We start from the raw sequence: 13256 nt of genomic DNA, 5'->3' as shown, positions 1-13256 counted from the left end.
AGACCCAAAGTTAGCCCTCACTTCTTTCCTCTAAAATTGGTTTTAATGTAGTAAAACGAGTAGACGAAACTCAGTACTTCTTGAGCATGCAAGTCAGGGGTGCCAATGCTCTCACGTCCGTTTTCATAACTCCTCCAACTTGCAAAACTGACACTGACCCCGCAGCCCCTCCAGGAGCTGGCCGCCATTCTGCTCTGAACCTGTGGGTCTGGCCTCTCCCGGCCTCAGGCCACCTGGATGTGCAGCACGGCCTGTGGCTAGGTGCTCCACTCAGCACCAGACCTGGGCCTTCATCTGCTTGGCAGCACCTGCCAGAAACTGCCTCTCCTTGAGCTGAGTGACACCTGTGGCAGCACAGGCCCCTTCATCTACCCACCCACCCACCGGTGCACACGGCTTTGCTCCCCTGGGGCCCTGGTGAATGGTGCACTGGAAACACATGTTCACAATCTCAAAGGATGCCCTCTTTGAGATTCTGCTTTCTGGTTTTTTAGGTGTATGGCCAGAAGGGATTGCTAACCACATGCAGCTCCACTCGTAGTGCTGGAGAAATTGCCAGTCAGCCCTCCTGTTCCCGGCTTGGACTTCTCTCCCAACCTATCCTGCCCTTGCCTCCAGATCTCCCCTCACCACATCCACTGCAGTTGGAATAGCCCACCCGAAGTGGCATGAATCATCATGTGCCTCCTCAGAGGTCAGAATGTCCACAGCCAGAGAGCCCAGTGCAGGGTGTGCCACACAGGGTGCTCAGCCCTGCTGCTGGAGCAAGCAGGTGTGGGTGGACAGGCCAAAAGGAGCAGCTCCCTCCTCACCTTCACTGTCCTATGAGCCCCTTCACGGCCTGTCATTGGAGACCCTCCTAATGCTCCTCAACAATCTGCTTTAAAACCCCAGAGACCAAAGGTGTGATTTCAGCCAGTGGGAACTGAGAGCTGGGCCGTGTCTCAGGCACATTTCCTGGGCACCTTGCTCCTCGGCACACACATTGCCCACCTCAGCGCTACCTCTCAAATACCTCCCATGCAGAGCCTGGTGGGCCTCCACCAGAATCTGCAGGAAGAGTTCTGTTGGCCACAGGTTCTTAAAAAGACTTAAATCTGAGTATCTTGAGGCCAGCTCTCAAGGCCTCAGCCCTGGTCTCCTCGCACAATGGTGGCCAGGGAGATCACTGAGAGGCCCACCCAGAGGCACACGTGGACTAGGCCCTCTCCACAATGTGTGCAAAATGTCAACTTCACCATCTTGCATGGACATTAAGACCAACTGAAATGAATGGGCAACATGACTGTATAGTTCTCCTTTCAATGTGTGTGTTAAAAACACACCCACAAAGCAGATAAGCTCCTTTCCATCACTCAAATCCCTGTGTGAGCTCATTGGTTTACATCATTTACATCTTAAATAATAATTGAATTGAAAGATCTTTACAGCATTTTTTTTTTAATGAACTCTACCTGGAAAAGTAAAAGGAAGAGCAGGCTCATAAAAACTCTTCAAAATGCACAAATTGGACTTGGCTCCTGCTTCCCAGTGGGTTTCCCACCAGTTAGACACCCCCCTGCAGCAGGTTTGAAGGTACCAAGACTGCTCTTCCCAGTGCAGGTCTGCCTTCTGCCTGAGGTTCTACCAAAGCATCGAGTGGAGCCTGCAGGGCCTGTGGTCAGACTTATCCCACAGCACGTTGTCCCTCCACCAGCTGGCGTGGCTCTGTTATTTAGTTAGAACAGCAAATGCTTTTGTGTTGCCTAATGATTCTCCTGCAGTCAACAGCAGAAAGGAAAAAGAAAAACCACTCCCCAATCTAATTGTGCTGTACTTCAGGACATGCTTGTTGCCTAAAAGAAAGCATTTGTACCAAAATTGTTTTTCTATTTTTCCAAATATGTTCAAACACTACAGCATTTTAAACTAACAAGACCGTTTTCTTTAGCAATTAGGATCTATGTAAAGTAGTTCAAAATGATGATATAAGACACTAAAATAAATGAGTAAGATATGTTCATTGAAAAAAATTTAAAGAGAGAAACATTCCCTATATCCTATTCTCAGTGTGTGGACTGGTCCCCCCAGAAAACAACCCTGGGTCCATTCTGTGGGCCAGAGGCTGCTTCCTGGAAGTAGGCACTGCAGATGTTGTTTGTGGAAGGAAGTGAGGAACAGTGGGGAGGACACTTCTCCAGGTCACACAGGCTGCTTCAGCCACACACTGAGATCTACATCAGACCCAGAGGTGTGTTCAGATCCCGGACGTTGGGAAAGTTCTGCCAGGGCCCCCAATGATATCCTCCGCAGCACTGGAATAGAAGCCTGCCTGTTTCCCACCCCTACTCATGAGTCCACTCGCCACTCACTTATCCATTCACCCACCCACTCATGCACGCATTAACTCACTCATTCATTCATTCACTCACTCATTCAATTCAGTTACTCCCTGATTCATTCATTCTCATCACCTCTCATTCACTCATTCATCGACTCACTCATTCATTGATTTACTCATTAACTTATTCATTAATTCACCTATTCATTCACCCACCCACTCACTCACTCATTCATTTGTAAACTCACTCATTCATTTCACGTGTACCCAACAAATGTCTACCTGGGCCAGTCACTGGGAAATATCACAAAGATGATGGGCCCAGGGATATCAGAATGCATGAGGCAGGCAGGCAGGCAGGGAGACTTGAACTCCATGGGGAGGGACGCTGAAACAGCAATCCAGACCAAGCTCTCTGAGGACACAGATGTGGGACCAAACACTGCCACCACGAGGACAGCAAATGGTGTGCCGCACAGACAGGACGTCCCGCCAGGCAGCAGAGCTGGGGCAGGAGTCTCCCAGCGGGGAGCACACAGGTGTGAGGAGGAGAGCAAAACACGCCTGTGTAAATGTGAGCCGCCAGAGGGCAACGAGTTCAGCACACGTGGTGAGGCTGTTCAATGGAAGACAGAGCTGAGGGCAGTTTGGGGTCCCATGGTCAAGGGCTTTAACAGGAGGCAAAATATTTTTAACTTACATTTTTTTAGGAAGAAACAACAACTAAAATTGGTTTATGAGAGGCCCTTGGGAAGGGAGGCTTATGGGTCTATTTTGGAGCAAGGACAGCGGAGGCCACGGCCCCAGGCCCCTGAGGCAACAGCTGGAGAGAAGAAAGGAGACACAGGGCCAGCAACGGTCCTCGGAGTACATGGCTACACTCTGGCCTTGAGATTCCCGGGGCAGAGGCCCTGGTGGACATGTTGCACCAGGAAGTCAGCAGATTCTCTCTAGAGAAGACAAGAATCATTGCTCCCTCTTTCTGGCACTTCAGCCATGGTCTGGCCACTGCATCGGGCTGACCTTCCAAAGGCCACATCCCTGACTCCTGCCTCGCTCCGGCTGAGCTAGGCATCAGTCTGCACATGGCAAGGTTGTTTACCTGCAGGTGACCTCGAAGCACAGCCCCTCCGGCCCCGGGAACACTCACCCTGCAGTAATCCAACGTAGCAACATACTCATAAGACCCCAGCGAAAGCTCGGGCTTCTCATAGTGGTCCAGTCTTCTCCCAAGGTGGTCCAGATGTTGGAAATAGAATGGTGGGACTGACAAAAGAGAGGAAAGGAACACAAATGACTCAATGAACTCTCCCCTTTATTACAGGAGGAAAGGAGTTAGTGTCAGAAAAACATGTCTACGGCTGGAATGCAGTGTGTTCCAAATGCCCACGCCTTTCAAAGCATTTGGGAAAGTATGAGGATTTTCCTAAACACCTCTCGGCTCTTCTATGATATTGAGGACATGTATGATTTGAAGCAGCCTAAAAAAACAGGATAAAAGTATTTTTGATACAGCACAACCCCACATTGCAAAAAAGTAACTTAAGGCAGCTCTAGAGCACTTGCCTGGCAAGTGGGTCTGATCCTTAGCATCATATAAAAATAAGTAAACTAGAGATATCGTATACATCTACAACTAAACTTTTTAAAAAAGTACTGTTGTTTTTAAGTCTTTGCAACCCAAATATTTAATGGTCCATATTTAATTACACCTTTCTAAAAGAATTTGGAGATTTCTACTTGAAATTTCAACATACCTTACAGAGATAAACCCTGGTTATTTTTGATTACTATTATCTACAATACTTTTTGCATTTTGATTAAGAAATGTCTTCACAGGGGTGGGTCTGCATGGTGGTCTCCCAGCATCTGACTTAAGAGTGCAGAGAATTACTGTTTTTGGAAAGACTTGGCCACTGATATATCAGCAAAGATCTCTGGCTTGATTCAAAGGGCTCGGAAGGTCAGTTTGGAAGTCATTCTGCAGCTTGCAGCACTAGGGGTCACACCCTGAAAACCGCACAAACAGGGCCTGGAATCTGTGGGAGGAGCCCGTGGCCGAGGGAGGCCAGAACAGCATTCAGGAAAGGTGTGCAAAGCGGCTTCAAGCACCTGGTGAGAAACACTTCCACGTGTTGGAACCACCAGAGCAAGGGGCTCACCTTGGGGCAGCGATCCAGCATTGAGGAGCGTTCACTTGTGAAACTGACTTGTGAACCACCACAGGGCTGTTCTCCAAGGTTGGACTTATCAAGAAACCATATCATGGTCATTTCTTTTAAAAATAAGCTTTATAAAATTCATATTTCCATGTGGATCTCTGAATTTGGAAAATCCAATGCCTTATAAATATTATAGGAGTGGACACTGTGGGTGAGTTAGGACAGCTGTGAACTACTGTTGGTTACCTGTGGGTGACAGGCAAGACCCGATGACTGGCTGGCTTGGGAAGTGTGGGACAGTTATTCCAGCCCACATTCACCAGGTATATGTCGTGTGAAATTTTTTTTACAGTTAATTTTAGCCAGGCCTGGTAGCACATGCCTGTAATCCCAGCTGCTCCAGAGGCTGAGGCAGGAGGATGGCATGTTGAAGGAAGGCTCAGCAACTTAGTGAGATCCTGCCTCAAAATAAAATAAAAAGAGCTGGGGCTATAGCTCTTTTTATAGCCTGGCATGCATGAGACCCTGGGTCCAATCCCCGGTACCTCAAAAAATTTTAATTTTGTATCAGCAGCATTTCATATTGTCTAACCCTTTAGTAGACCAAAGTTCAAGTCACATCACTAATCATGCACTACTCTATGGCCAGTCCTCCCGCGTGCCTCCTGACATCCGTCTCCCTGGTCACCCTGCTCGGGAGCATGCGTGGCATCCCATCCAGCAAGCCTCTGCCTTAGCCCGAAATGAGGAATGGGGGGTCCGCACAAATCCCAGGGAGCCCAACTTCCCCACAGGGCCACATACTTGAGCTAGTAGGAATAACACCACTGGAGGGTGGTAGGGAGTCTCCCAGGAGGGGTGCCTGGGTGGCACCTGTGCATGGAGAGACAGGATTCTCAGGGGCTTTTCCCACCAAAAGGTGCTAGGCCGCTGAGGGCCCTGAACTAACACTACAAGTGAGGCAGGGATTGGCCGCCCAGTGAAGACCCCAAGGTTCTGCATGCTAGATACATTTATGACCACCTTCCAGGGAGGCCAGGGCTGTGTGAAGGCCCTGAGGTGCCAGAGCTTGGAGCAGAACCTCAGCAAAAGGTGCAGAAGGCCTTGGACTTCTCATGACTTCCTCCAAACTAAAGTACAAAAGGCTCCTGAAATCCAAGACCCAGACAGCATGGCAAGGACCTGGCAGCCGATTCATCCAGGCTGAGAGCTGGAAGGGGATCTTCCTTGAAGGGGTGCAAGGCTGGAGAACTAGGGACCCTGGTCTTCTAGGACACGTGGCACCAAGCAGATGTGCGGCGGGCAGAGGGGCCAGAGGCCCCGTCACGGTCGTCCCCATGAGGCAGACCAGCCACTCAGCTTCGCAGTGGGACAGTTTCAAGAACTGACCACGGGTCTTAGGGGAAAGACTTTCAAGGCCAGTCTCTGGCCTCTCCGTTGGACCAGGTCAGGGACTGTGTGTGACTGTGGAGGGACATAGGACCAGTGGAGCTCCCCCACAGAGAATTCTAGACTCCAAGAAGCAAGACCATGGCCACAAAGGCAGAAAACGGAGGTCAGCAGCCCTCAGCGTGCCCACGCTGAGGGGGACATCCAGGCAGACCAGGGCCATTCATCCTGGGGTCCAATCCCAGGGGTGGTGTGTCCACAGTGGTAGGAGCAGTGGAGCCCAGAGAGGACCCACAGGCCAGTAATCATCACATCATTAAAAACGAACTGGGACCAATGTGGGAATGCTCTCAGCCTCAGTGTGTGCTTTCAACTCGGGGTTAAGACAGACAAGCTACAGCGCAGTCAGTGCAGGCACACTCCACACAGCTGTCTCAACATCACCGAGCGAAAGTGGAAACAGGACGACTATGGCAGGTGCTTCCTGACGTTCCCCATGAGCAAGCACAGGCGACACCCGGGGAGCGCATCCTCAGCCAGCAAGTCACTCAAGACAAGAGAGAGGTCCCCTGAACGTCGCCTGGAGCACGGTGGGGCCTCATCTGCCTCCAGCTGGAGCTTGGTGGAGGGACTGGGATAAACCCGCCCCACCTTTGAGTTCATAACCTCCACGAGGGCTCAAGCAGCCACCTAAAGCTGAGAGGGACGTGGATGTCCCAGACACCAAGTTTCCAGGGGAATCCTGAGAGGGCACTGCGACGCGGACACCAGCTGCTGTCTCCCGGCCAGGCCGCAGCCTGCCTGCGGGTTTAAAGGAAGGGCTTCCCCCAGGAGCACTCCACTGCCGCTTACCTTCATTCACACAGTTGCAGAATCCACACTGGTACCTCCTGCCGCCCTCGATGAACTGCATGAAGGGACACATGTAGGCCTTGCACCTGTTACATCTGACTGGCCCGTTCTCTCCATGGTCTACCAGGTAAAGGGGTGTCTAGAGAAGAGGAAGGCAGAATGAGGCCACAGGTGCAGGGCTCCTCGGTCCTCTCATCAGCCTAAAAGTCTTCAATAGCACCCACCACGGGGCTCTTTGACACTGAGCCTTTGCTAGGACAGTAAAGAAGCCTCACTTGATAACACTGGAATTCAAAGAAATACCCAAGGAAAATTGATTTAAATCTCATTGATGAGCTCAGGACCTCTTGTTTATAAGCACATTGTGTCCGTGCACGCACACACACACACACACACCGGTCGTGTGGAGACCGACAGAGTCGTGGTGCCGATGGCAGCATCGTGCCCTCTCTAGAATGTCCTGCGCATGCGCTGTCTCTTTGTGACTTCGGATGAGAAGGCAAACTGGCCCTGGTTTTCAAAGCCTTGGTGCCACAGGGCATCTTGCTGTTTAGGGGGTTCCCTCGAGCACATGGAGTACTTGTTAGGTAACCAGCCACCTGAAGCAATGGTCAAGCCTGTGCCTTTCGCCTGCTGGGGCACCTCTGCCTTAGGGGTCACTGATGACAGGCCCTGAGGTTGGCACACTCTCTGCGGCTGGTGGTGCTCTGCCAGAACCGCGAGCACATGCCGCCTGCTTCCCCGCAAACCGGAGGCAGGAAGTGCTGTGCAAGAACAAGCTCAGCTCCCCAGGTCAACTGGTCTCTCACATCTGTCCCTTCAAGTGAAACAGGGACCTTCTCATCTTACAAATCACCTCACAGAAGGGTCTTGAGAAAAGCTTGAGACGGGCAGGTCTTGGCATGTCAATTAGATACTTGTAAAGATGAAAAATAAACCAGGCTGCGTTTCAGTGGAGACTTGGAGAGCAGGAGGCAGGCTGTGGGTCATCAGGCCCTTTTCTACTAAAGCCTTAGAAAAACGAGATCTGCAGGTTCCATGGGAAAACTGGTCCCCAGCTGAGGGTGCAGAGGAGTTGTGAGGCTGCAGAGTGAGTGAATGAACACACACAGATCTAGTGCAGCACACAAAAGAACCAGAGGAGGGACCGAGATGCATGCAGAACTGCCCAGGCCTCAGCACCGTGCCCTGCTCCCTGCAGGAGGCAGAAGGATGGGGTTTCCTTCCAAACGCATCTCTTCTTTTTTATTTTTTAATTCTTTTTTTGGTACCAGGGATAGAATCCAGGGGTGCTTAACCACTGAGCAACATCCCCAGCCCTCTTATTTATTTATTTTTTAAAATTTGAGACAGGGCCTCACTAAGTTGCTAAAGCTGGCTTTGAACTTGAGATCCTCCTGCCTCAGCCTCCCAAGCCACTGAGATCAAGTCATGTTCCAAGGTGCTCAGATGGAGTGCGTGTCTTCCAACCCACCCAGTTCCATGGCTCTGGTGCTCCATGGGAGGATGGAAAGTAAAGGAGATCAAAGAAGGAAACTGTGTAGGACGCAGCCCTGCCCCAGCATGGATGGCTGGGCCAGCAGAGTGTCCTGTCCTCCCTGCAGCCACTCACCTGCAAATGTGCACGTGTGTGCATGTGTGCGTATGTGTGATTATGTGCATGTGTGTAGCGTGCACGTATGTGTGCATGTGAGTGTGTACATGTGTGCATGTGCTTGTGGTGTGGGTGTGGAGCCAGTGCCTCAGCATGCTAGGCGAGTGTCCCCAGAGCCACACTCCTGAGACAGAGTGTCTTGACCCTTATCCGGAGGGCCACAGCCGGGTAAGTGTGAGATGGACGTGAGGTCCCCAAAGCTAACCTGACAGTCACCATAAAACGCTATCCTAAAACAGATCTTGAAGACAGAATCTACCTCTCAGAGACTTAGATGTGACCTACCAGTTTAAAGTAGAGGGGCAGAGTAGATTCTCAGACGTGTCAGGAGCTTGCTCCACGTGTATATTTGTACACTCATTTATACAGAAAGACATGAGGAGCAATGAACCCACCATTATGTGTAACTGTAAGGCATCACTTAACACGGTTGAGGAAGAAAGGCATAATGTGACAAATGTTTGTCCTCTTAGCTGGGGCAGTGAGACAGGACCTGGTGAGAGGGAGAAGATGGACCACAGAAAACAGACTGGGGACCCTGGGCTCCTGGTGGAGGACAAGGGCAGGGGGCAGAGGGGACGGTGCACTGGGTGGGGCGGCTGGGGACTCCAGGGCTGCGGCCTGCTCTCCAGGCTCAGCCAGGCACGGGAATCCTGCAGCCTGCTTTGACCCTCGCCAAGTTGGCTTTCCTTATTGTTTTTTTTCCCAAGAGTTCAAAGGCTGATCAAGTCCCTAAGAGACTTTAGAAAGAAAATGATGCAATTATGAGCTATATAAGCCAGAAGTAGGGCAAGGAAATCCAACTTTTTCTGCTACAATTTGCTTAAAGGCAGCCCAGCCCCAGTGTGAACTGTAGAGAGCCAGTCCCGGCAGAGTCCAGCTGGCAGAACTGAAGATGAATGTCTGATGGCCCACTAGACATTCCCCAAGGCCCACAGGACAGCACTAAGAAGGAAGGGCCTCCAGAGCCGAGCCACACCTCTGCCCAGGCTGCTAAGTGCCAGCATTTCTTCTGCTTCTGTTCTTTTGCAAAACTGATGAGGGACAGGTGATCAAGATGGAGCACACGTTTCACAGGAGGGCAGCAACTCCTAAGAACTCTGACAAACACGCAGCAGAAAAGATGCAAGTCAAAAATTTCTTCTATAAAAACAAGAACTCAGGATTTCCTGGCAGAAGCCATCCTCTCCACACACAGACTTATGACCCTCCTGCACTCACACTCATTACAACGTAACACACTGCACTAAGAGAAGCCAAGCTGAGCCTCACACCACATAGCCACACGCCCTCATGCATCTAGAAGACGTGCACTGGGAGGAAACCATGGATAGACCTGTGACTATGGACTCAGCTGCCTCAAGACAGCACCAGCTTCCCAGGACCAACGAGAGCCATAGCACCTTGGGGGAATCCCACCCCGGGCTCCATCACCACCCTGGACTCGGGGGAACACTCAAGGCAGCAGCCAAAGCCTTGAGAGAGTCCCGCACCCTGCGTTTCACTCCGTGGTGCAATGGACCTATTAAGACAGACAAACAGAACGTGGGGCAGGCAGCTTCTTTACACCTGTGGGGCTGCACTTGACAAGTGAAGAATTACATCCAGATTATGATGTGCTACTTGCTAGTTCACCACTGGCCACAGGGCCACTCTCGCCCACATTTAAGAGACACCTATTAACAACACACAACGAAATTTAGGGCAGAACACATTTAAAGACGCAGTAGGCACCTAAGAAAACAAGACAAAGCATCACATAAACCCCTTGCCATGGGCACACTGCCCAGACCACATGCAGGAAGACATGAATTCACATTTCCAAAGGCTCACAGGATAGCATTGCAGAGGAAAGGCTTCTGAGGGGCAGACACAGCCCAGATTGGCCCCGAACTCAGGTTATTATTTTGATATGATTTCCCCTGTACAAGGACCCTAGAAGGACACACTTTTCAGCACAACACCCAGTGCATCGCAGCCTAACACCATGAACACCCACACGTAGCGGAAGACGTCCCCGTCAGCCTCGCTGCGTGACTACACCTCCCCGACCCTGACGCACGACAGAATCCCGGGGTCACCCACATGGATGCAGGGCAACTGAGTGACACCTGTATGTACAGGGGGTGTCGGGATGACAGGCTCATGTGTGGGGCACCGCCTTGACATGTGAGTGTGCAGGGGACACCGGAATGACACGTATGTGTGCGGGGCGGGGGGGGGGGCTGCCGGGGCAACACGTGAATGTGCAGGGGCGGGTACTGGGCGGACACGTGAGTGTGTGGGGGTGCTGGGATTCCATGCATGTGTGAGGTGCCGGATGACTCATGCGTGTGTGGGGGTGTGGAATGACACACACCGCTGCGTGAGAGCAGCATACAGGAACCACGACACCACCTGCACGGAGGCATCACCCACGTAATCACGCCCCGATGAAGTCATCCACAGACCAACACCAACAAGAGGGGATTAGAATCCAGGAAGGTGATTTCGTCACACTGAAGAAACAACTTTGTTCAACGTCTACAGGAGACAAGAGCCATCCATGTGACCAGCCTGAACTTCCACACACTGAGGAACACATTCAAGGAAACCCTGCCGCTGTGTGCAGCACTGGGAACAGTAGCAAATTTAGCAACTTCAGGGACAGAAGAAGCAACAATTCAGGGACCTAAGACAAACCTATTTAGTTTCAACCATGGCTGACTGCTTTCCAGCAGCCGAAAGCATGACAGTGGCTGTATTGTCCACTTCAACCCAGCAAACTGCTGCTCCAAAAACAGGACGATGGACACAAATGCCCAAGAACATTCAGTTGCCACTGAACCAAAGGTGGCGTCACAGAGACTGGCTCACCCTCTCAGGTACTGTGAGCACCAAGGGTTCCAACACCAGGCCCAGACACAGCACCAGAGAAGGTGCTGAGCAAGAAGTCAGAAAGAACACAAGGCAGGGTCCTCTCTCCCGACAGCCTGATGGGCAAGCAGCGGCACACGCTGACCCCCGGGCCTGGAGTGCTGGGGGCAGGAGATGGCACACCTCATCACTCAGCATCCAGGCAGCACAAGGCTGACGTGGCACCTGTCCACCACGTGTCACAAACACGCAATGACCACGAACGTCGAACCTCAGCAAAGGAGACCGTTGTGCACACCACCATGCAGTGAAGGAAGAAGGGGTGCACATAGGGTCACGTTGGGAGACTGCCCAACCACAAACTGATGCCACATCACAGACCAGCAGCTGCTCCTGCACATGATGGGACACAGGACACTGTGGACACTGTGCCACACACCAGTAACTGAGGGCAACATCACAGTCACACCCAGGCCAGACGCTTGTGTTGTCACAAACTCAGGACATGTAAAGTGAACAAACTGATCAACATGAGTGGAAAACCTAATCTCACCTATTATGCCCAAGACACTTCCTGAACCATGGCATGGTAGAATCCAAGGAATTCTGTGTGTCCATCTGACACACAAGGACACTATCATTCACACAAGCAGAAGGAACTCAGAACAGCACCAGATGTCTTCCACAAACAACTGACTGTAGTCAAGAATTCAATTTAGCTCACCAAACATGCTGTTGCAGTGCTAAATGCAAATTCCAATGCACTTGAAGAAGGTACTGAGGGCGTGCCTGCAAAACATGTGGTTTCCACTTCCCTGGGAAGCCCTTCAAGCAAACATACCGTGCACACGTCTGTGGTCTGGAGGGAACTGCGGGGTCAGCACTGGTTGATATAATGAACCAGCACAACTGAGGCCCATCTAAAAGGAATATGCTCACTGCTGTAATGACACTTGGGATACTACCTGCTCAAAACTTGCACCATCAGCCTCTGTACAGCATCATGTAGAAAGAACAATTTGAGATTACTCTCTACTCAGAGCCTTTGGCTCCTACTCTCAGGAATCAGGGGTGGATTATGCACAGCAAGCTGTGCCCTCATGCCAGTTGCTCTTTGATATATAGAACAGGAGCACTCAGGCTGCACCTGACCTGAGAGACTCCATAATGTACAGAAAGGCAGTCTCAGGCTGTCTGCCCTGGTGACTCCATGGTGTGTAGAACAGCAGTCCTCAGGCTGTGCCTGCCCTAGTGACTCCATGGTGTGTAGAACAGCAGTCCTCAGGCTGTGCCTGCCCTAGTGACTCCATGGTGTGCAGGACAGCAGTCCTCAGGCTGCACCTGCCCTAGTGACTCCATGGTGTGTAGGACAGCAGTCCTCAGACTGTGCCTGCCCTGAGTGACTCCATGGTGCGTAGGACAGCAGTCCTCAGGCTGTGCCTGCCCTAGTGACTCCATGGTGTGTAGAACAGCAGTCCTCAGGCTGTGCCTGCCCTAGTGACTCCATGGTGTGCAGGACAGCAGTCCTCAGGCTGTGTCTGCCCTAGTGACTCCATGGTGTGTTGGACAGCAGTTCTCAGGCTGTGCCTGCACTGAGTGACTCCATGGTGCGTAGGACAGCAGTCCTCAGGCTGTACCTGCCCTGAGTGACTCCATGGTGTGTAGAACAGCAGTCCTCAGGCTGTGCCTGCCCTAGTGACTCAATGGTGTATAGGACAGCAGTCCTCAGGCTGTGCCTGCCCTAGTGACTCCATGGTGTGTAGAACAGCAGTCCTCAGGCTGTGCCTGCCCTGAGTGACTCCATGGTGTGTAGAACAGCAGTCCTCAGGCTGTGCCTGCCCTAGTGACTCCATGGTGTGCAGGACAGCAGTCCTCAGGCTGTGTCTGCCCTAGTGACACAATGGTGTATAGCACAGCAGTCCTCAGACTGTGCCTGCCCTGAGTGACTCCATGGTGCGTAGGACAGCAGTCCTCAGGCTGTGCCTGCCCTGAGTGACTCCATGGTGTGTAGAACAGCAGTCCT

The 13256-nt window shown here is 51.6% G+C and overlaps 1 protein-coding gene across 2 annotated transcripts in view; it reads right to left on the bottom strand.

The window, feature by feature from the left end:
- Window positions 1-13256, bottom strand: part of SEC24D (SEC24 homolog D, COPII coat complex component) — a 78499-nt gene that overhangs the window by 27227 nt on the left and 38016 nt on the right. For both annotated transcript variants that reach the window (XM_081304020.1, XM_081304021.1), the window contains 2 exons: window positions 6724-6862; window positions 3471-3586 (listed from right to left, as the gene is read on the bottom strand). In XM_081304020.1, the coding sequence (XP_081160146.1) occupies window positions 3471-3586; window positions 6724-6862 (255 nt within the window). The remainder of the gene's footprint in view (window positions 1-3470; window positions 3587-6723; window positions 6863-13256) is intronic.

This window comes from Spermophilus citellus (genome assembly GCF_964194105.1).
Source record: "Spermophilus citellus genome assembly, chromosome: 8".
Classification (NCBI taxonomy): Eukaryota; Metazoa; Chordata; class Mammalia; order Rodentia; family Sciuridae; genus Spermophilus; species Spermophilus citellus.
The sequence above is the reverse complement of the archived record's forward strand: the minus strand, read 5'-3'. Positions and strand labels throughout refer to the sequence as shown.